The 20,937-nt window shown below is 55.7% G+C and overlaps 1 protein-coding gene across 4 annotated transcripts in view; it reads right to left on the bottom strand.

Moving 5' to 3' along the window:
- Nucleotides 1–20,937, bottom strand: part of Clip2 (CAP-Gly domain containing linker protein 2) — a 58,912-nt gene that overhangs the window by 3,622 nt on the left and 34,353 nt on the right. For 2 of the 4 annotated variants that reach the window (XM_074075746.1, XM_020164453.2), the window contains exons 4-14: nucleotides 20,387–20,511; nucleotides 18,639–18,852; nucleotides 17,895–18,092; nucleotides 16,909–17,012; nucleotides 15,018–15,078; nucleotides 10,847–10,951; nucleotides 7,886–8,818; nucleotides 5,704–5,755; nucleotides 3,692–3,775; nucleotides 3,061–3,208; nucleotides 864–1,023 (exon numbers count right to left, since the gene is read on the bottom strand). In XM_074075746.1, the coding sequence (XP_073931847.1) occupies nucleotides 864–1,023; nucleotides 3,061–3,208; nucleotides 3,692–3,775; nucleotides 5,704–5,755; nucleotides 7,886–8,818; nucleotides 10,847–10,951; nucleotides 15,018–15,078; nucleotides 16,909–17,012; nucleotides 17,895–18,092; nucleotides 18,639–18,852; nucleotides 20,387–20,511 (2,184 nt within the window). The remainder of the gene's footprint in view (nucleotides 1–863; nucleotides 1,024–3,060; nucleotides 3,209–3,691; nucleotides 3,776–5,703; nucleotides 5,756–7,885; nucleotides 8,819–10,846; nucleotides 10,952–15,017; nucleotides 15,079–16,908; nucleotides 17,013–17,894; nucleotides 18,093–18,638; nucleotides 18,853–20,386; nucleotides 20,512–20,937) is intronic. The other 2 variants (XM_074075747.1, XM_074075748.1) reach the window with 1 other exon arrangement.

Here is a 20,937-nt window from a genome sequence, read left to right as displayed (position 1 = left end):
TGCATCTGCCACCGGCTGGACTCCTCCATCCTGTCCCACCCGGGCCTTCGCCCGGCTCTGAGCCTCCATCCTGTCCTCCTTGTCCTCCCTCAGGTGGCTTTCGGCACCTCTGCCGTGGCTCTGGGCACAGTGCAGATGACAGGTCACTGTCCTGACTTGGGGGTGGACCCAGATCCAAAGGACACAGCACCTGCCTGGGACCCAGGACTGCCCACCCTGCATGGTTCAGGCACAGCCTTGGGGGACCCGTTTCCAGCAGCCTGTCTCCTGTGTCACAGAGCCACACAGACCACAAGGGAGCTGGACCTGCATCCTTCTATCTCTGTCACAGTGTGGCAGAGCCCCGATGGCTGGCAGGAGGGCAGAGGGTCTGTGTGGCAGGCCACCAGACAAGACGCTGTCATCCCATGCCCACAGACATGTCCCGAGTGCTGGCTCTGTCCTGTGCTGCAGTGTCACCGCCTGCCTGACCCCTACTGGTGGGAGACTCAGCCCTGAGTCAGGTCCCCATTTTTTTTTTTTTTTTGCGGTACTGGGGTTTGAACTCAGGGCTACACCTTAAGCCACTCCACCAGCCCTGTTTGGTGATGGTTTTTTTGAGATAGGGTCTCTCGAACTATTTTGCCCAGGCTGGCTTTGAACCTCCATCCTCCTGATCTCTGCCTCCTGAGTAGCTGGGATTATAGGCGTGAGCCACTGATGCCCAGCTGGGTCCCTGGTTTTAAGGAAGAGCCTGGGGCTGGGGGGCTTTTGCTCCAGGTCACCTTCCTGAAGGACCCACCACAATCTCAGGATATCTGTGCTCCTCACTGTGACTTGGCCACCCGGCCCCGCCCTGGTTGGCACCCACGGCCCCTGCGTACCAGCCCGGTCAGCTTCTCACGCAGGCCCCGGATGTCCTCCTTCAGTTTCTGCTCCTTGATCCTCCACTCAGCCTTGTGCACTTCCCGACTCAGGTCCCTCTCAGGCCCCGGGGAGTGACGATTGGCTTCCAGAAGCAACACCCGTAGCTCGTTCAGACTCCTGGACACAGAGCAGCGGCATCAGCCCTGACCGAGTCCGCCACCCAGCGGCTGTGCCATCGGGGTCTCAGCAGAAGGTGTGACACGACAGCTTTGACCACTGCCCAAGAACAGCCAGAGTTTGGGCCTGGGATGGTCAAAAGGACTTGACTGTCACTAGTAGAATGTTTTTAAGGTGTATTTCCTTTTTGTGCTGGCACTGGGGTTTGAACTCAGGGCCTTGCACTCGCTAGGCAGGTGATCTACCGCTTGAACCACTCCGCCAGCCCTAATATATTTTTTTCAACTGTGGCTGGCCTCAAGCTGTGATTCTCCCATCTCCACCTCTTGAACAGTTGGGATTACAGGTGTATGTCACCACACCTGGCCTTTTTTGAGGTTTTCTTTAGAATAAAGGCTGGTGGAGTGGTTCAAGTGGTAGAGAGCCCGCCTAGCAAGCGTGAGGCCCTGAGTTCAAACCCCAGTGCTGCCAAATAAACAAAACAAAACTCCAATGAGTTCCACTGGAACTCAGAGCCAGGGGCACCTCTGCGGCCAGAGGCCCATCGGGAAGGAGTCTTTGAAGACTGCAGGCTGGGCTGAACACAGGATAAAATGTCCTCTTGGGACAGGAGGGGGCGGTGGTGATGGTGCCGCAGCCCCTGCAGAGGGCGCTGTGTCCTGTTTTCCTCTTCCTGGGCGGCCACAGGACTTAGAGCAAATCCCAGTCTGTACAGGGAACTTGCGGGGGGGGGGGGGGGGGGGGGGGGGGGGAGTGGGGAGCCAGCAAAGAAAAGTGCCCGGATGTTGTTGGGAGGGATGCCTGTAACTCCAGGAGTTTCCAGGTCAAGGTCAAGTTCACCTGAGCCAAGTGTCGCAGGTCTTCCATTTTTTTTCTTTTTTCTTTCATGGAATTCCCTAACGTATCCCAGGCTGGCCTCCAACTCTCCATCGTCTTGCTTCAGTCTCTCAAGGGCTGGGATTACAGGCGTGTACCACCACTCCCAGTTTTAATTGCAAGGATTTTCATGTAGAAGGTACAAAAACCCAGCTGTGTTTGATTAATCTCAACATCCAACGCATTCGCAAAAATGCAAAATGATGCCGCTCTCATCACTAAACAGATTTTGTTTTGAAAACATTCAGATTTACCAAAAGCATGTTATTTATATCTTTAAATCTGTCAGTTTAATTTTTTTTTTTTTGCAGTACTTGGGCTTGAACTCAGGGCCTACACCTTGAGCCACTCCACCAGCCCTGTTCTGTGATGAGTTTTTTGAGATCGGGTCTCCTGAACTATTTGCCTGGCCTGGCTTTGAACCGTGATACTCCTGATCTCTGCCTCCTGAGTAGCTGGGATGACAGGTGTGAGCTACTGGCACCCGGCAAAATTTTCAGTTTTAATTTTTAACGTAGCAAATAAATAAACAAAAATGGATCCGGGTGTGGTGGCTCACGCCTGTCATCCCAGCTACTCAGTAAGCTGAGATCCGAAGGACCCTGGTTCCAGGACAGCCCAGGCACAAAAGTTCTTGAGACCCCATCTCAATGGGAGAGAAAAATCTGGGCATGGTGGCACACATCTATCGCTCCAGCTGTTGAGAGAAACTTAAAATAGTAAGATGGAAGTTTGGCCAAAAGTTTTGGAGACCCTGTCTCCAAAATAACCAGAGCAAATATGGCTGGAGGAGTGGTTCAAATGGAGGCCCTGAGTTTAACAAAAAAAAAAAACCCTAAAAAACAAGCAAAACTAAAAAACACCCCATACTCCCTGGGGAAACGCAATCATTTTTAAAGAGGCCCCTAAGACCAACGGCCGGGGATGCACTCATCTTTCCTGCGAGCTGTTTGGAGAAGTGTGTTAAGAAGGATTCTGAGGATTCATCTGTGTTTGAAAGAGGGCAGAATGGCAATGGTTGAGGGGTCCAGCCACCTGTCCCGAGGTCACTCCCTCCCGCCCGGCCCCTAGAGAAGCCTGGCTGACGTCTGGTCAGGTGGAGGGAGGGACAGGCCAGGGACGGTAGCCTTGGGCAGGACCGTGGGCCAGCACTGCACTCACCGCTCCTTCCGTAGCAGCTCCTGGCTGATGAGAACCAGCTGGCCTGAGGCGTCATGGGTCCTGCAGGTCAGCTCAGCCTCCAGACGTCGCTTGTCCTTCAAGAGGGCGTCTGTCCTCTTCTCTCCGGCCTTGCACTTGGTCTCCAGCGCTGGTGAAGGTCACAGGGAAGGAGAGGTTGAGAGACCACCAAGCCCTGACCCGGAAGGAGCCTGGGGTCCAATGACCTCTGTCAGGACCATCAGGGATGTGACGTGACAGGAACTGAGCGGAAGAGCGGGTGGGGATTATACCCAGGAGGGGGACACTGCCACTGGCATTTTGTTGAACAAGAACCAGGGCTGAGTCTGGGGCCGGTGCTCACGCCTGTAATCCCAGCTACTCAGGAGGAGAGATCAGGAGGATCATGGTTCAAAGCCAGCCTGGCAAACAGTTCACAAGACCCTCACAAAAAACCATCACAACAAGGGCTGGTGGAGTGGCTCAAGTGGTAGAGCACCTGCCTAGCAAACATGAGGCCCTGAGTTCAAACCCCAGTACCACCAGAAACCAGCGTCAACCCACCCCGCGGTGCACAGGGACCTGCATGGCCAAGGTGACAGCCCCGTGTCTGCCCTGCAGGACGGAGACTTACCACTTACTTGGGCCCTAAGCGTCTCGGTCTGAGATGTCAACGCCGTCACCTCTTTGTCCCTCTTGTTCAGTTTGTCCTGTAGGCCTAGGGAGAGGAGGGAAGTCATTGATGCTGAGGCCAACGGCGTGTGATCTCGAGCAGCTGGGATTACAGGCACGCAACACCAGGCCCAGCTACTCAAGTTAACGCCTAAATTTTCTGTTAAGCCAACGAAAACACCCGGATTGTTATTTTCGGGAACCAGGTGAGCTGAGTCTAAAGTCACTGGGCCAGTGGCAGCGGTGGCCTCCTGCAGGATACCAGGAGCTGAAGGGTCCTGATCCCTCCTCTCTCTCACTCATCTGAGGAAAGGGAGCCGAAGCCGCGCTGTCCCAAGAGCTGGATGCTCGTCACTCCGTCCTCCATGGAGAGTGAGGTCGTGACAGTGGTGGCCATGCCAGGCCTGTCTGCCGAGCAGCGCAGGGGCCCGGAGTCATCTACTGCCCTCAAGTTCACTTCTGAATTTGTGTTTCTTTTTAGTGGAACTAGAGTTTGAACTCAGGGCCTCATGCTCGCTAGGTCCCCACCCCAGCCCCTTTCACTTTGGCTATTTTTCAGACAAGGTTTTGCTTTGGCCTGGGATGGCCCAAACCGAGATCCTATTTGTTCTTTCCTGTGTTGCTGGGGTAACAGGGGTGAGAACCCGGTGCCCAGCTATTGATTGAGATGGGGTCTCAATGAACTGCTTTCTTGGCCTGGCCTGGAGCAATCCTCCAACTCTCAGCCTACAAGTAGCTGGGATTACAGGTGCCCGGCCCTGTTTTGCATTTTAGTTATTTTCTGGAGAGGGATTCACTTTTGCCTGGGCTGGCCTCCGTGAACCCTGATCCTCCTACCACAGCCTCCCACATAGCTGGGATTACAGACGCCAGTCACCATGCCCAGCCTGTTTGTTGAGGTGGGGTCTTGCTCACTTTTTTGGCTGGCTTTGACCTGTGATCCTCCCAATCTCCAACTCCCGAGTAGCTGGGATTACAGGTGTACACCACCATGTCCAGATAATCAAGTTAATTACTAAGTTTAATGTTAAACCACTAAAAATCCCAAGATAATTAATTTTGTGAACTAGGTGAGTAGATGCTAAAGTCATTTGGCAAAATAAGCAAGAATAGGCAAGAAAATCTGACAGATCCTCAAAAAATAAGCACAGGACTAGCAAGTGACCTAGTAACCCACTCCTGCCTGCAAATACACCCCAGAGAAAGGCAGGCAGGGACTCAAAAGGAACATACATGCCCGTGATCACAGCAGAACCCGTCACAAAAGCCCAGAACAGGAGCCAGAACTCAGTGTCCATCACCAGGTAAACAGATAAATGGGAAGTGGTACACTCCAGACAATGGAATATTATTTACCCATGAAAAGGAGTAAAGTGCTGGGCTGGGCACGAAGTGCTGTGGTTGCACGAGGCGTGGGGTTATTTCCCTAGCATCGTAAAAAAGAAAAAGAAAAGGAACTGAAGCACTGGTAGATGAACCTACACACTGCGCCAAGTAACGTGATGGTGCACGCCTGTAATCCCAGCTACTTAGGAAGTAGAGATCAGGGAGATCGAGGCCCAGACAAAAAAGTTGTCAGGACCCCATCTCAACCAATAAACTGGGTGCAATGGTGCACGGCTGTGACCCCAGCAATGCGGACGCAGAGGTAGGAGGCCGTGGTCCCAGGCCAGCCCAGGAAGACAGCTCAGTCTTATCTGAAAAATAAGTGAAGCAAAAAGGGCTGGAGGAGGGGTCAGAGGTGGACAAGGCCCTGAGTTCAAATCCTAGTGCTGCCAAAAAAAAATTATCAATGCAAGACACCCGCCTCCTTCCAGGTTGAGTGGTGTGGGCACCTGGAGGGGAGCCAGCTCTCTGCACAGCCGGTGGCTCCTGACGAGCGGGGGACGACGTCCCATAAACTGTGACCCTGCTGGAAGCAGGAGCCAGCCAGCTTTTCCCGAGGCCCAGGTCCCTCCCGGCCCAGCCACTCACCCTCCAGGGCCTCCTTCATGCTGTCCTCTGAAAGGTCACCGGCCTCGATCATCTGCAAGGAAATGTCCTGTAAGCGGGACACCCCTGTCCCTGGCTGTCGGCCACCGTCGTCCTACACGGTGGCTTGAACTGGGGCCGGGCACCGACATCCCCAGTTCCACTTCCCTGGTAACAGAGACGCCCCCCGCTTGTGCATGACTATCTGGGATCCGCCTTTGTCAAAACACTTATTAGATCCAGCTGTTCCCTTCCCCGGCTCTTTGCCATCCAGAAAATAAGCCTGGACTGCTAAGAGGCAGGACATACATGACCTGCCCAGAAGGACTTCAAAAAATGCCAGTGCCAGCCAGAGCCCAGTGGCTCACGCCTGTAATCCCAGCTAGTGGGGAGGCAGAGATCGGGAGGATCAAGGTTAGAGGCTAGCCCAGGCAAATGGCTCAAGAGACCCCCATCTCCAAAACAACCAGAGCAAAATGGACTGGAGGTGTGGCTCAAGCAGTAGAGCACCTGCTTTGCAAGTGAGAAGCCCTGAGTTCAAATCCCAGTCCTATATAAAAAAGTGCCACCCTCATAACATCTGTTTAATAACAAGCCCAAGAAGAAAAAATCAATTTAAGAAAAACTGAGCCAAAGGAAAAAAAAAATTGAGCCAGGCATGATGGCGCTCACCTGTAGTCCCAGCATGTGAGAGGCTGAGGAAGGAGCCAACCCTGGCCGCAATAGTGAGACCTGGTGTGAGCCTCCTTGGTGGAGGCTTCTAGCCCGGCCTGGCTGATTGTCCTTTGAGCTCACAAGGTTTTGCCAGTTTACTCTGTGAATCAGAGCAACACAGGGCTGGTCGGGCAATCCCCTCCACCATCCTGTCCTTCGTACTTCTGGTCATTGGTCCCAAATCCCATTTTATTCTTAGATGTGATTAATTAACTAAGTCACCTTAGTCTTGAACACTGCAGTAAAGATGAGACACACTAAAAAATAATTCTAACATAGGGACCACACGAAGGCCCAAGTCCGTGAGCGAAAGCCAGACGTGACCTTCCTGAGTTTAAGACTCGCTTCTTGGACCGGGAGCACCTCTGATTAAGGGCTGGGACCATTCGCAGGCCTCTGTCCCCGAGCTGTGAGGAACTAAGCAGCCTGAACCTTCCCAGTAGGGGAATGGTCCTGGGTTGTGACTCCCACCTGCCCTGCAGGTCCAATCAGCTAAGCGGGGTCTCCTCGTCCTCGTCCTCCCAGAGGCCTGGGAGAAATTCCTACAAATGAGGCCAGAAGACCAGTGCAGGGACCTCCGGGTGTGTGACACAGGCAGACCTGTTACAAACAGGCACCCCAGATACAGGTCTGCAGCCGACCAGTGACCTGGTGCTAAGTTCGAGACCTGGAAGTTCAGGAAACCCCGGGGGTTGGGGTCTTGAATAAGGGGGACAGCCCTGCCATCACTGTCCTCCTATCTGGGTTGCCATACCTCCTGGCCACCTCTGTCACCAGGCAGGCTGCTGCATGTGTCTGGGCGTCTGCTCACTGTGAGATGGAGCCATAATGGACGTGCATGGAGTGCTGGGGAGGTGGGGTGGTGACACAGGGATGGCCCAAGTGTGCCCAGTGCCACTAGAAAGGCCTGTGCTGGCCGCGCTGGAACACAGTCCTCCCCGCTCCTGGGTGTTGTCAGCCACCTTGGGGAGCCGGGAGGAACGTGCTCAGACCAATGGGGAGCGGCCAGACATACGGGAACTTTGGTGTGTGTGTGTGTGTGGTACTGGATTTGAACTCAGGACTTACACCTGGAGCCACTGCACCAGCCCTTTTTTTGTGAAGGGTTTTTTTGAGATAGGGTCTCACAAACTATTTGCCCAGGCTGGCTTTGAACCACCATCCTCCTGATCTCTGCCTCCTGAGTAGCTGGGATTACAGGCGTGAGCCACCGGCGCCTGGCCACCTCGGTCCCTTTTTATTTTATGGTGCCAGGGCCTTGAACGTGCTAGGCAAGCGCTCTACCACTGAGCTGTACCCCAGCGTCTCACCACCCTTGTGATGGAGAGAGACGGGGAGACGGTGGCTCCTCCTTTGGGCCAAGTGCCCCGATCTCCTGTCTTGGGGTGCTTTGATGCAAGCACAAGCTTCCCAGGCCAGGCCAGGCCGGCACACAGAGCCCCCCGCCCCCCGCAGGGGCAGCGCTGCCTACGTGGGACTGCTGGGCCGAGCACAGGGCCTCGACCGCCTGGAGTCTGTTCTCGGCCACCAGGAGCTTCTCCCGCAGCCTCTCGGCCTCCGCCTTGCTCTGGGCCTCCGCCCGCTGAAGCAGCTCATGGTCCAGCATCTTCTTCTCGGCCAGGGAGATCTGCTGCTTGAGGAACTCAATGGCCTGGGCCTGGCCGCGGTACTCCACGTCCAGGCCCTCCAGTTCCTGCACACGCAGGTGGGCATCTCTGCAGCGATCCTGGGCCTCCTGCAGCTCCAGCCGGTGCTGGGCGGCCTGGGCCTCCAGCTGGGCCTGCCAGTGCTGTCGCAGTGTGGCCAGCTCGTCCTGGGCCTCCTGAAGCTTCTGCCGCAGACCTTCCTTCTCCTTGACGTGCACGGCGGTCTCCAGGTCGTGCTTGGCACGGAGGTTGCCCAGTTCCAACTGATGCTCCATCTTGATGCCCTCCATCCCCGCCTTCAGCTCTCCGATCTCCTGCTGGGCACCCGAGCCCGAGTTCAGCGTGGCCTTGAGGTCCTCCAGGGACTTCTGATGGTCCGAGGCCAGCGAGTCTAGCTTGGACTTCCAGTTGTCCATCAGCCCCATGTTCTCGCTGGTGGCCTGCTGCACCTTGGCCTTGAGGTCGGCCACCTCCTGTGCGTACCTGTCGTTGGCCGCACGCAGCTTCTCCACCTCGGCCTGGTAGGCCTTCAGCGCCTTCTCGTACTTGTCCCTCAGTGTGCTGGTCTCCTGTTGCTGCTCCTTGCTGGCGGACAGCAGGCGCTCGCGGAGACGCAGGGTCTCGGCAGCCTCCGGGTGGTCAGGAGGCGGTGGTCCTGAGTGCAGCAGGCACTGCTGGAGCTCCTGGATCTCACCGCGTCGCAGACTCAGCTCCTCCTCCAGCTGCAGGACTCGGGACTTCTCGGCCACTGTGGTCAGCTGGGGGAGAGGGAGCGGGGGTCAATGGCCGACTGGAGGGCAGGGGACATACAGATCCAACCGGGGAAGGGCGCCCACTCCCACCTGGGTGCTGGCTGTGCTGCAGGCCAGTGACGGAAGGAAGCCTCCTGTCCCCACAAGCTCTTAGGTGGCCTGGGACAAATCGGTGGGCTAAAGAAACCACCTATCTGAGTTCACATCTCTCTAGAAATACCTGTTAATTTATTTATTGCTGTGGCACTGGGGTTGGACGCAGGGTCTTGAACTTGCTAGCCAGGTGCTCTGCACTGGAGCCACACCTCCAGCCCTTTTTGCTTTCAGTGTTTTTTTTTCAGGCCTTTCAGCTTTTACCCAAGGCCTCAGACTTGGGTAGGAGATCCTCCTACCTCCTACTCCCAAGTAGCTGGGATTACAAGCACGCACCACTGTGCCTGGTCAAGCTGATGTTATTTTCAAAGGGCAGAGGCCAAAGCGACTTTTGCTCTAGAGAGGCCCCAGCCTGAATGGCTGATTCAGCCCAGAGGGGGTTGAGCCACAGGGTTGGGTCTCAGACCTCCACAAAACAGAATTAATGTTCCTAAACTGTCAGGGGGCCCGCAGAGTGGCTCAAGTGGTACAGCCCTGCCTAGCAAGTGTGAGGCCCTGAGTTCAAATCCCAGTGCCACCAAAAAAGAAAAAAAAAAACCCACTAAACTGTCAGTTTTCCTTTTCCAAAAACCCACCTTGATGAGCTTGACAGTCAAAGAACCGTATATTTAAAGCGGTTTTTTTTTTTTTTGATGGGGAGGATACTGGGGTTTGAACTCAGGGCTTCACACCCCCAGTGTTCAATAATTCTTTCCTTTCTTCCTTCCTTCCTTCCTCCCTACCTCCCTCCCTCCCTTCTTCCTCCCTTCCTCCCTCCCTCCCTCCTTCCTTCCTTCTTCCTTCTTCCTTCCTTTGTACTGGGGATGGAACTTGGTACCTTGAGTGCTGGGCAACCACTTTACCACTGAGCTACATACTTGGGCTTTTTGTTTTCTATTTTGAGACAGAGTCTCACTCTGTAGCTTAGACTGGACTCAAACTCGCAATCTTCCTGTCTCAGCCTCCTGAATGCTGGGCTGCCAGGTGTGTGCACCTGCTGAACCTTAGGTCGACCAAGGTTTCTGCTCGGAGGGTTCCAACTCTTCCACCGAGACTGGGTGAGCTTCTGCACGCAGCCTTTGTGCACACACACACACCCCGTGTGCGCCATCCAGGCAATGCCAGTGTGCAAACAGACCCCACATCTCCTGATATCCACTCGTGGACCATGGCTGCTGTGCGGAGACCGACCCCTGCTCGCCCAACCTTCCCACTCTCTACAGGGGGGTCTTTCTTGATGGTTGTCACTGCCTGGCCAGCCCCTCTGGGAGAACCACTGCTGGGCTGTCCCCCAGGCTGGCCAGCTAGGTCTGGAGTGTGGGTCACAGATTGTCCCTGGATCTCGCTTTCAAGTACGGCTTCTCTGACCTGTTCATCACTACAGCCAGACCCTGGGGTTATTACAGTCCCATTCCCTGGGGACACTTGCTCTCCCCAAAGCCCCACTACTTCCTGAGCCCAGCCCCCCACCCCGTCCACCTCCAGGCTGGCCCCTCTTGACACTTTGTGTAAGGTCCCTGGATCTGTAACTCCCAACCTCCCGCCCTTTGTAGCCTCCTCAGTGGGGAGACAGATGGACAGTGAAGGCCACTGGATCAGTTCAAAGCCCTGAGGTGGCAATGTGCAGGACAGGAGGCAGGGGAAGGGCTCAGCTAAGGGACATGAGCTGGGGAGCCGTGTCCCAGAGAGAACCAAGACCCCCTCCCCTCCCCCAGCGAGCCATCACTTGGTCATTCTCCCTAAGGTCGTATCAGATTTTCCCTTTTCCCTCCAGAAGGGAGCACACAAGAAGAAATGCAACAGTGACAGTGGCCAAAGGCAGAGTAAATAAAAACAGAGAATCGCGAAAGGGGTCCGGCCAGGTGGGCGGGTGGGCGGCCAGGTGGGCAGGGGGCGTGTTACCCTGTTGTCCGCTAATTCTCTGAGCAGCCGCTCAGCTTGTGCCTTCTCCAGTAGCAGGCTCTGCTCCAGTTCCCCAATCCTGGCGTGCTCCAGCTGAGTCTGGGTCTGCTCCACCCGGGGCGGGGGGCAGGGTGTGGGGAGGGGGGGCACAGGGAAGAGGAAGCCAGAGAAAGAAAGAGAAGAAGAGAAACAGAGGAGGTGTCATCGTCTATGAACAGAGACAGGGAGAGTAGGGCAATGAGCCAAAATGGCTTAGGGAAAAAGCCGGGGGTTCTGGATCACGCTGGACCTGATGCCCACCCCTCCCCGTGGCCTGGCTGGCTGGGTGCAAGGGAGGGGAGCTGTGGCAACCCTTCCTCACTGGTCCCTGGCGGGTGGAAACAGGCACCCCACTCCTTCCTGCCTGGTTTTTTCAAGATAGGGTCTGGGAGAACTATTTGCCCAGGGCTGGCTTTGAACCATGATCCTCCTGATCTCTGCCTCCCGAGTAGCTGGGATTTCAGGTGCAAGATTTTTAGAAAAGAATCCTGTGCTGTCTCCATTCTCTCGGTCTGGCCTCCGTGGTGGAGGCTGGGATGTGACTCCCACCGCTGTGCCCTGAGCCTGGCTCTGTTGCTGGCCACCCCATCCCCCTGGGCCCCGTGGAGGACGCCCAGTTGCCAGAAAAATACAAGAACACTTTTGTTCCAGTTTCACAACCCTCACTTCATGCACCAACAAAGCCGACATTCTCACGGTGGCATTTGACTTGCCCGTGATAAATCAGGGTGGGGAAAAGCGCCCCACTGCATCCTCCACCCTGGGAGCTAGGCTGCAAACCAGGCTCATTTTCAGGAGAGGCAGGAAGAGCTCCCCATCCTACAGGAGAGAGGCTGAAAGAAACCAGTTCTGAAAGAGCTCAGCAAACCAACTGTGTAAAACCTGTTGTGCCCTCAGGAAATTTAATACAGTAACCATTGAGAAGCCGGTCCAAGGCTGATGGGTAAACTGAGACCAGTCACTGAGAAACCGCCTTTCCTTCCTACCCACGGATCCGACATCCTCAGACTCCATCACCCACAGATGGAAAATGTTTTTAAAAATTTTGACTATTCTGAACACACGCAGCTATTTTCCTTGTCGTTATTCCCTAAAGGATACAGCGTCACAGCTATTTACTTGCCATCTACATCAAATCAGGTATTTTAAATCACCTAGAGATGATTTAAAGAATAAGGGAAAGCCGGGTCTGGTGGCACACCACTGTAATCCCAGCACTCGGGAGGCTGAGGAAGGAGGACCATGAGTTTCAGGCCGGCCTGGGCTACATGGTGAGACCCTATCCCAAAACAAACACAGAAACAAACAAACAAAAGACTTTGGCCAAATGAAGTCTGGGATTTGAAAGGGAGTACATATAGCAAGATTCGCCCAGCACTGACAATCACTGAAGCTGGGAAAGGTGCATGGAATTTCACAATTCTGTCCTCTCCGCTGTTACAAAGGACTCAAATTTCCAACCTTAAAAATCAAAAAAGAAATTTTAAAAAGCTGATTCCAGCTTCAGTGTGGAGGACACATTAAAAAGCAAAGAGGAAGAGAAGGGGTCAGGTGGGGGCTGGGCTGTCGTCTGAGGCAAGGTGCTGGAGCTGGGAGGGGGAGGCCTCGGTCACGAGGTTTTTTTTTTGCAAGGATGAGAGAAACAGAGGATTCCAGATAAAATCTAGCTGCGAGGCCTGGGCAGCTGTGTGGATAGTGGGGTCAGTTTCTGAGATGAAAAGGGTAAGAAGGTGATGTCGGGCAAGACAGGGAGAGAAGGGCAAGAAACTAGGAGATGTGATTTATCTGGACCATGGCATTTGGGGTGCTGCACTGGACCCAGAAGCAAGGGATGGTGGTTCACACCTGTAATTCCGGCACTCAGGAGGCTAAGGTGGAAAGATCGAAGGTTCTAGGCTAGCGTGGGCTACATAGCCAGATCAGGGCAGAGAGAGAGAGAGAGAGAGAGAGAGAGAGAGAGAGAGAGAGAGAGAGAGAGAGATGAATCCTAAATTTCATGCCTACCCAGAATTTAAGAATGGAACCATTTAGAACAAGGTCTCTGCTCGTGCCTGTAGCTAAGATGAGGTCATTCTGGACTAGACTGGCCCTAAATCTCATGACTGGCATCGTCATAAGGCAGCCATGTGAGCAGACAGAGGGAAAACCGTCAAGGGATAAAGGCAGAGGCTGGCGTGAGGCCATGACAAGTCAGGCACATGAAGGGTGGCCAGCAACAGAACCAGAAGTGAGGAGAGAGGTCTGGAGCCATGCTGCCTCCCAGCTCCAAAGGGATTCGAATGGGGGCAGTTAAGATGGCTGTCGGAGGGCAGGAGGGGAAACTGTCTTTATGAGTGAGTAACTGAAAATATGAGGGGTGGGACACATAGAGAGATGGGGGTGACATCTCTCTATGTGCCACCCAAGGGTTCCAAGGGGCCAAGGAGATAAGGGAGGGGTTCTAGTTTTTAATTGACTTTTAAGATGGGCAGGGATAAAAGCCAGGTGTGGTGGTACATGCCTGTAATCCCAGCACTGAGAAGGCTGAGACAGAAGGATGGAGAGTTCCAAGGCCAGCCTGGGCTTTGTTGCAAAATCCTGTCTCTAAATAAATAAACAAACAGATAAACATGTAAATGAATGAGTAAAAATAGGTTGGTGGAGATGAGTGGGGTTTTTGGTGGCTTTGACTATAAAAAGTCAAAAGCAGGACTTTATAGCCCTCCTGGATGAACTGCCTATCACTGTCTGTCCCGCCCCCTGCCAAACATGATTGGATGTGGGGTAGATGCCGGAACTGAAGGCAGCCAGCCCATTGGCCAGCCTGTGACCAATCAAATTCGCTTGTGAGGATAACTGAGAAGAGACGGGATGGAGCCCAGTGCAGATGCGCTAAGAGGCTAGGACACAGAGACGGACAGGCGGACAGGAAGTCTGTCCTGGAGTCATAGAGAAGAGGGACACCCCCGAGCGAGGGCCAGGCGGGCTTGGCTTCTGACGCCATTTCTGGTTCCAGTTCCCTGATTCCCGGCCCTGGGGAGCTGAAGTTCCCGCCACGCTGTGCCCAGACATCGTCCCTTCAACTCAGAAGCAGCCGACAGTGACCTTCGCCAGACACGTGTGTTGTCCCCCCTCCAGCCAGGGTCATCTAGGGACCTTCCCGGGATCACAAGCTGTGACTTCTGAGCTGGACTCAGGAATGATCTCCTGAGGCGATTCCCAGGGTGTCCTCCAGATGGCGCCCTTGGACCCCTGTCGAATGCTGAAGCTGGGTCCCACCGGTCCAGCGGAAAAGCCCTCCATGTGCGAGCCAGAGGTCAAGTTCAACCTCCTCACTCACAGATCTGGAAACTGAGGCCCAGGGGAAGGGAAGAGGCTTCCCTGAGGCCGGTTAGGGCCGGAAGCATGGTGCAGGGAAGGGCTGAAGTCTTTGTGCCCTGCTCCATCTGGCAGCTCCAGGAGTCATCTCCCAGGGAGCAGTGAGGACCACAGCCAGCAGGTGCTCCTGTCCACCCAGGGGTGGCCTCCTGCAAGGTTGGGGGATTTCAGGGGACAGGGCTTATCTGGGCTCAGGAGGGTGGGTCGGATTGGAGAGGGATAGGTCCGAGCTGTGTCCAGATGGCAGGCGTGCAGGTGACATAACCAAGGGCGCCCAGAGTGCAGAACCAGGACTCTGGGTCCCTGGTCCCCGTGATTGCTGACTTGCTTCAGGGCCTGGGTGATTCCTTCTACCTTTCGAGCCATCTGTAAATTCTGAGCTCTGCAAACTACTTCCAGCCAAAACTGTGCCTGGAAACCCAGATGAACTAATGGCCCGTGGGACACCTTTGTACTGCCCAACAAAAAGGGACATGGAGACCAGTGACTATGTTCTCAGGCCCAGCAATGAACCCTCACGGCCCTCAGTCCATCCTGTCCCTGACCTCCAGCTCCAACACAGGGCACCTGTGGCAGAGCCAATCCCACCTCTGACACCAGAATGCCTACAGCCTGCCCCTCCCCTACTCTTCCAGGGCATGACCTTTGACCTTCCCCATTTCTCCCTTGCAGCCCCCTCAACCCCCTCCAGAGCTACCTAAACGTCATGGCCACTAGCCACAGTAAGGGCAGGCCTGGGGCGCCGGGTGAGCCGGGGAGGGGCCGGGACCGTTACCTCCAGGTCTCCCTTGGTAATGGACTCTTCCTCCACACGGAACTGCAAGTCCTCCACCTTCCTGTGGGGAGAGAGAGAGGGGCTGACCAGCCTCGCCCACAGAGGTGGGCTTTGCAAAGGGACCACCAGGATCCAGCTTGGCAAGAGTCCCGCGCAGCAGGGACTGGCCCAAGGTCCTGTGGCTGAGGAGGGCAGAGCTTTCTACAGGCCTCCGGAGACACCCTCCCCACCTCCCACCGTGCATGGTGGACTGAACCCGCCTTCCTCCCAGGGTGGCTTATGGGGACGCGTGGATTAAAGAGGTCCTGACAACTTTTTCATCGCTGCTGGGAGCAGACGCTGCCACAAGAACCCGTCAGGAAGGAAGGAGCGGGAAGAGGACAGTGACTTCCTCCCCACAGACTCTGCTCTCACCCACAAGCCTCAAAATCTCCATTTCCTGGGCTGCTCCCAGATATGGAACCCCCTCCCCAAGGCCCTGCTGTAGGAACTCAGGGACGCACGCTTCCCCACACGTGCCCAGAGGGCACAGGGGAAACAAAGGCCCAGCTCCTACTACAGGTTACAAACTGCTCAAAAGCATACCAGCAAGGCACCAAAGCCCAGAGAGGGCAAGCAACCTGCCCAAGGTCACACAGCAAGCGCTGGGCAATGCTGGGGTCTTAGTGAACACCACCCCCACGAGGCCGTCAATATCTGTTTTGGTTTGTTAGCATCGGGTGCGTCACCATGGAAACCAGATGTGTGGGCCCCCACGAGCGCGCAGGCAGATATAAATAAACCCTCATCTCCCTGAGCTAGACAGTAACAACAGCCTGTAGAGTCCACGCCTGGGCTGAACGCCCAGAACGCAGATGCCGGTGGGGGTGCTGAGGTTGGGGGTGCCAGCAGCATGGACGAGGGGAGGGATATATATATATATATACACGCATCTACACCATCCCAGAGGCAAGGATGGATTCTTGAGCCATAAGGTCCCTCCGTCCACTGTCACCTACTCATTCCACTGGGATCAGAACAAACCCTGAGTCTTCGGTTGGGGCTGGTGAGGAGGTGGGTCGTGTAGCATCTTTCTGTGGGTCCCCTTGCCACCCTCCTGTCCTTGACGATGGCCGAGGGCTCACATGGTGGTGGCAGTGGGGCAGGAGGAGGCCTCTGCCTCATCCCTGGAGCCATCAAGGAGCAGATAAAATGTGTCCCCCAGCTGCCACTGTGACAGGACAGAAAGGACCAGATTCCCAACAGGTCCTTTCCTGTGTTGGGTCTCAGTTCTCCCATCTGTGACAGAGATGTCCCCCATCTGATTGCCAGATAGAAAGACAAGCCCATAAAGCATCCACGGCAGGGCTGGTACCGCACACGAGACATTCCAAGTGTCCCCTGGCTGCTCTTTCTTGGGGCCTCAGTTTCCTGATGTGACATGGGTACAAAGCCCAGGACCAGAGCTGTAGGCTCCATGCGTGGGACCTGGCCTGGGCGTGCTCTGCAGCCGTGGACTGGTCACTCACAGTGTGGGGCTGGGACACCAAGCCTTCCTCCTGGTCCGTGGCTTTCCAGGAACACCCCTGGGGGGGGTCCCCGTATGATAAGCCCCTGCACAGGTGCAGGAACGGTGAACGCTACGTGATGTACACGTGTGGAGCTCCCGTATGCTGAGGGGTTGACTCTGGTTATCTCATGAGTCCTTCATCAGACTGCAGACTGTCACCCTACCCTGCAGATCGGAGGACCAAGGTCCACAGACTGGGTCACTAGTGAGGGTGATGATGCCAGTAAGGAGGACAGAGGCAGGACTGGAACTAGGGGCCGAGATTCCTCAGCCTGCCCTCGTAATTACAGCTCAGGGACAATGCTGCCTGTCCAGCCCGGTCTGAGGACGCCCAGCACGCACCTCCTCTCCTCCTCCAGCTGGTTGGACAGGTCCACCTTCTCCTTCCTCACGCTTTCCACCAGCAGCCGGGCCCGCTGCAGCTTCTCCTCCGCCTCTGCAACATACTGGCCCCCAGCGAGGGCCAGGCAGGGTCAGGTCAGGGCTGGCCTCCTCCCAGGGCCTGGGGCCAGGTGGGCAGGACAGAGGCAGGGAGGTAAGGGGGTGCACCTGGAGCCTCAGCCACCCTGATTCCTTGCCAGCCCCATCTGGGCACAGACAGTGGCCCAGACACGAGGGCAGAGGGCCCAGCTGTCCTCAAGGAAGGCAGAGGGGCCAGGCACCAGTGGCTCATGCCTGTAATCCTAGCTGCTTGGGAGGCTGAGATCAGGAGGATTGAGGTTTGAGGCCAGCCTGGGCAAATAGTTCACAAGAACCCAGTCTCCAAAATAACCAGAGCAAAACGGACTGGAGGTGGGGCTCAAGCAAGAGAGCGCCTGCTTTGCAAGCATGAAGCCCTGAGTTCAAACTCCAGTGCCACCAAAACAAGCTTAAAAAGGCACAGGAGGCCCTGTCCCTGGGCCAAGATGCCCCCAAGAGCAACTGCCCTGACACCTGTATTCCCCAAACCATAAGGACTGAAAACATGTCTTGCGAAAGCCACTCGCACAGCAAACTTGGCTTTATGACTTTCTTTTTTGGAGGTGCTGGCGTTGCTTACAAGTGCTAGGTAAGTGCTCCAACCACTGACCCCAGTGACCTTGGCCGTATTCATCCTAGCACACAGGGAGGGGCCCCACGTGGGTCCATGGGTCCAGGAGAGGGCTCTCAGTCAAGAGGCAAACACCAGAGGAAAGAACCCCAAGCAGTAGACCCTAGGCGTGGAGGTAAGAGGTCCCGCCCCTGAAACCTGTGGGCTGGCTCTGGAAAGTGGGGTGCTTGCTAACAGACACCTCAGTATCTCTCTGCACACCCAGGTTCCCACCCCATGTGCCCCGCCTGTCACCCACCTGCTCGTGCTGCGCCTTGAGCAAGGCAATTTCCTTCTCCACCTCGCAGATGTGGCTGGTGGCTTTGGCCACCTCGGCCCTCTCCAGGTCCCGCTCGGCCAGCAGCTGCTCGATGTGCTGCTGTTTCTCCTTCAATGCCTCCTGCAGGGCCGTGGTGCCCGAGATCTTGCGGGCGTAGCGTGAAGACGTCTCTGTGAGCTGCCGAGGGGGGCAGGTGGATGGACGGGCTCAGGACTCAGTGATCTGCAGTGCTCCCTGTGCCCCACCCACGGTGACCCAGCAGGTGCCCTGGATGCCCTGACACTCCCACCTCACCCCAGTGGGAATGGGATGGATGAAATTTAGGGATAACTTCCCCTTCCTGAGGAGTCATCCCCTGACAGTCAGAACACCAGGGGTTCCACTCATGATGGGTTCTCTCACCCTAGGCTGAGCTGGACAGCCTTCTGCCCGGCCCCACCTCTTCTCCCATCACCTAGGGTCCCTTGCCAGCCTTTCTGAACCCCATACCCTGTCTCAACACGACCCTTCTTAACTCCCAGGGAAGGAAGTTTCAAGTCAGTAACATAAGCATATCAGTAAATGTAAATGGGACAATTTTCCTATTAAAAGATATTCTCTCTCTCTCTCTCCCTCCTTTGTCTCTCTCTCTCTCTCTCTCTCTCTCTCTCTCTCTCGGATCCCAAGTCCACCCCATATACACACCAGAGTAACTCCCTCCCCTCTCCCCAGTCCCACCCTTACCAGGCCACTGCGGCTGGGCCGGCCCCCCACGGAGGAGGCCACAGAGCTCACAGAGCTGATGGAGGAGCTGCTGGGGCTGTGTGTCAGGGCTGAGACACCCATGGCCATCCGTTTGGTCTTCTTGGCCTTGGCAGGGCTGGTGGATGGGAATCCAATTCGGATCACCTTGTGGATGGGTGCGAAGAGACCAAACTTGGGTGGGCACTGGAAGTACCTGGGGGAGTAGGAGAGACTTACACTGCTACTGCGGCCCAGGGCCTCCCCTGCGTCCCTTACCACTGAGGACCCAGCAGAGACAGAGGCACCTCCTCCCAAGGGGGAAATCTTCCAGATGGGAGCCTCGGAAAGGGAACAGAGGGGAGCAGAGGTGAGGGGTATGAGCCCCTTGTGCAAATGTTCACTTCAACCCTCCGACACCACCTGTGTTCACAGATGAGGAAATTTACACTGAGAGGTGAACGAACTTGCTCATTGTCACACAGCTGGTTTAGTGGCAAACCTGGGACCAGAGCCCCTAGCCCACTGAGATTCAAAGCCCCCTACTGTGAACTGTTTGGAGCTCCCTCTCCTCCTTCCCTTTTCCTCCCTCCCTCCTTCTCTTCCTCCTCCCTATCTTCCTCCCCTGCTTCTTCCTCCCTCCTCCTCTTCTCCCTCTCCTTCCTCTCTTCCTCCTCCCTCTTCCCTCTTCCCTCCCACTTCCTCTTCCTCCCCTTCCTCTCTCTCCCTCTCCTCCCCCTCCCTGTATTCATGGCTGCTGTAGGTCTGCCCCCAAAACCAGAAACACCATCAGGTCTCTGAGCATGGAGCTTTCTGCACAAAGAAGCAAAAGCTTGAGGAATTCTGAGGAGGACACCATGGAATGGGCTGGGGGCCACTGCCCAACCGACCTCTCAAATCCTGAAATAGGAGTGAAGTGGGAGAAACTCCCACCCCCCCGCCCCGAAAATAGGAGACAGCATGTTGTCATGGAAACCCCATACTGTTCAGCTCTCAGTCTCTCTGGTTACAGGTTGCACACTGGACCACGAGTACCGGTCCTCTCCAGTTTCTGACTGACACTGAGAGACTACCACCCACGGCCCCTCGCTTACCCTGCCTCCAGATCTTTGCAGTCTGTCCCTCTCCCTGCAGGCCCTCCTCCAGCCTCCTCCATAAGCAAACTGTGCCTCCTGCAAAACCTGGGTCCTGCCTGGATCTTCCTGAGCCACAGTGACTGTGCCTCAGGATCCAGCCCAGGGATAGCCAGCTTGGGCACCCAAGGTCACCTCATCTCACCCATGACATTGCTTATGGGGCCCCTACTTCCATTCCCCAGCAAGTTCCAGACAGCCCCAGCTCTTCCTCTGCCCTGATTCCCTTTCATCAGAGGTGGCAGGACAGAGGCAGCCCTTTTGTGCTTTGCAGTGCCTGCCTTGAGCTGTAACATTGGGCACAGTCTGGTGACATCACATGTCACCCAGGGCACCCCTAGGAGGTAGGGACCACTGCCTCTCCCTCTCAGTCATGTGTGGCACTGAGCAGGGAACAAGGGGATGGTGCTCTCCTGGTGTGTGAGGGACTAAGTGATATTGAGCAGTGACCTCTCTGGCCTGTTCTCTCACCCATCAAATGAGATGATCCCCCCGCCACCTTGGTAGATGCTAAGAAGAGGATCACCTGCATCACTGTGACAGGCATACCATGCATGCTCCAAGCTGCCTTCCTCCACGGCCCCACTCCCCACTCCCATCCTTTCCCACACCGCATACCTGGTGCCGGCCACAGCCCCATCGTTCTTCCCAAGGGGCTCGTCCAGCTCCACGCCACACCATTCACCCTTGGCAAAGTCTGTCTCCCCCACATACCGAACCACGCCAGTCTTCGTGCCACCAACCTGTTGACACAGGACAGACTCAGGTACGGAACACAAGGGCAGAGGTGGAGATGGTGTGTGGCACTCAGGTGCCAGGGGTCCCATCCCTCCCTTCCACTATACAGGGCATGGGGGAGGCTGGGCGAGGGGGGTGGAGGTGGGGAAAGGGAGCCATCCAAGGACACCGGGGAGGGGCACAGGTTCCAGTGCCTCCCCAGAGCTGGGCTGTCACATCCAAGAACACAGGCTTTGGAGACATATAGACTGTATTCAAACTCTGCCACTTACAAGCTGGGGTTTGAACTCAGGGCCTCGAGCTTGCTAGGCAGGTGCTCTACCACTTAAGACACTCCACCAGCCCTTCAGATAGGGTTTCACACTTTTGCCCTGGACGGCCTCAAATGGCGATCCTCCTACCTCTGCCTCCTGAGTAGCTGAGATTACAGG

The sequence above is a fragment of the Castor canadensis genome, chromosome 6 (assembly GCF_047511655.1).
Source record: "Castor canadensis chromosome 6, mCasCan1.hap1v2, whole genome shotgun sequence".
Taxonomy (NCBI): domain Eukaryota; kingdom Metazoa; phylum Chordata; class Mammalia; order Rodentia; family Castoridae; genus Castor; species Castor canadensis.
Note: the sequence above shows the minus strand (reverse complement) of the source record. Positions and strands in the feature narration are given on the sequence as shown.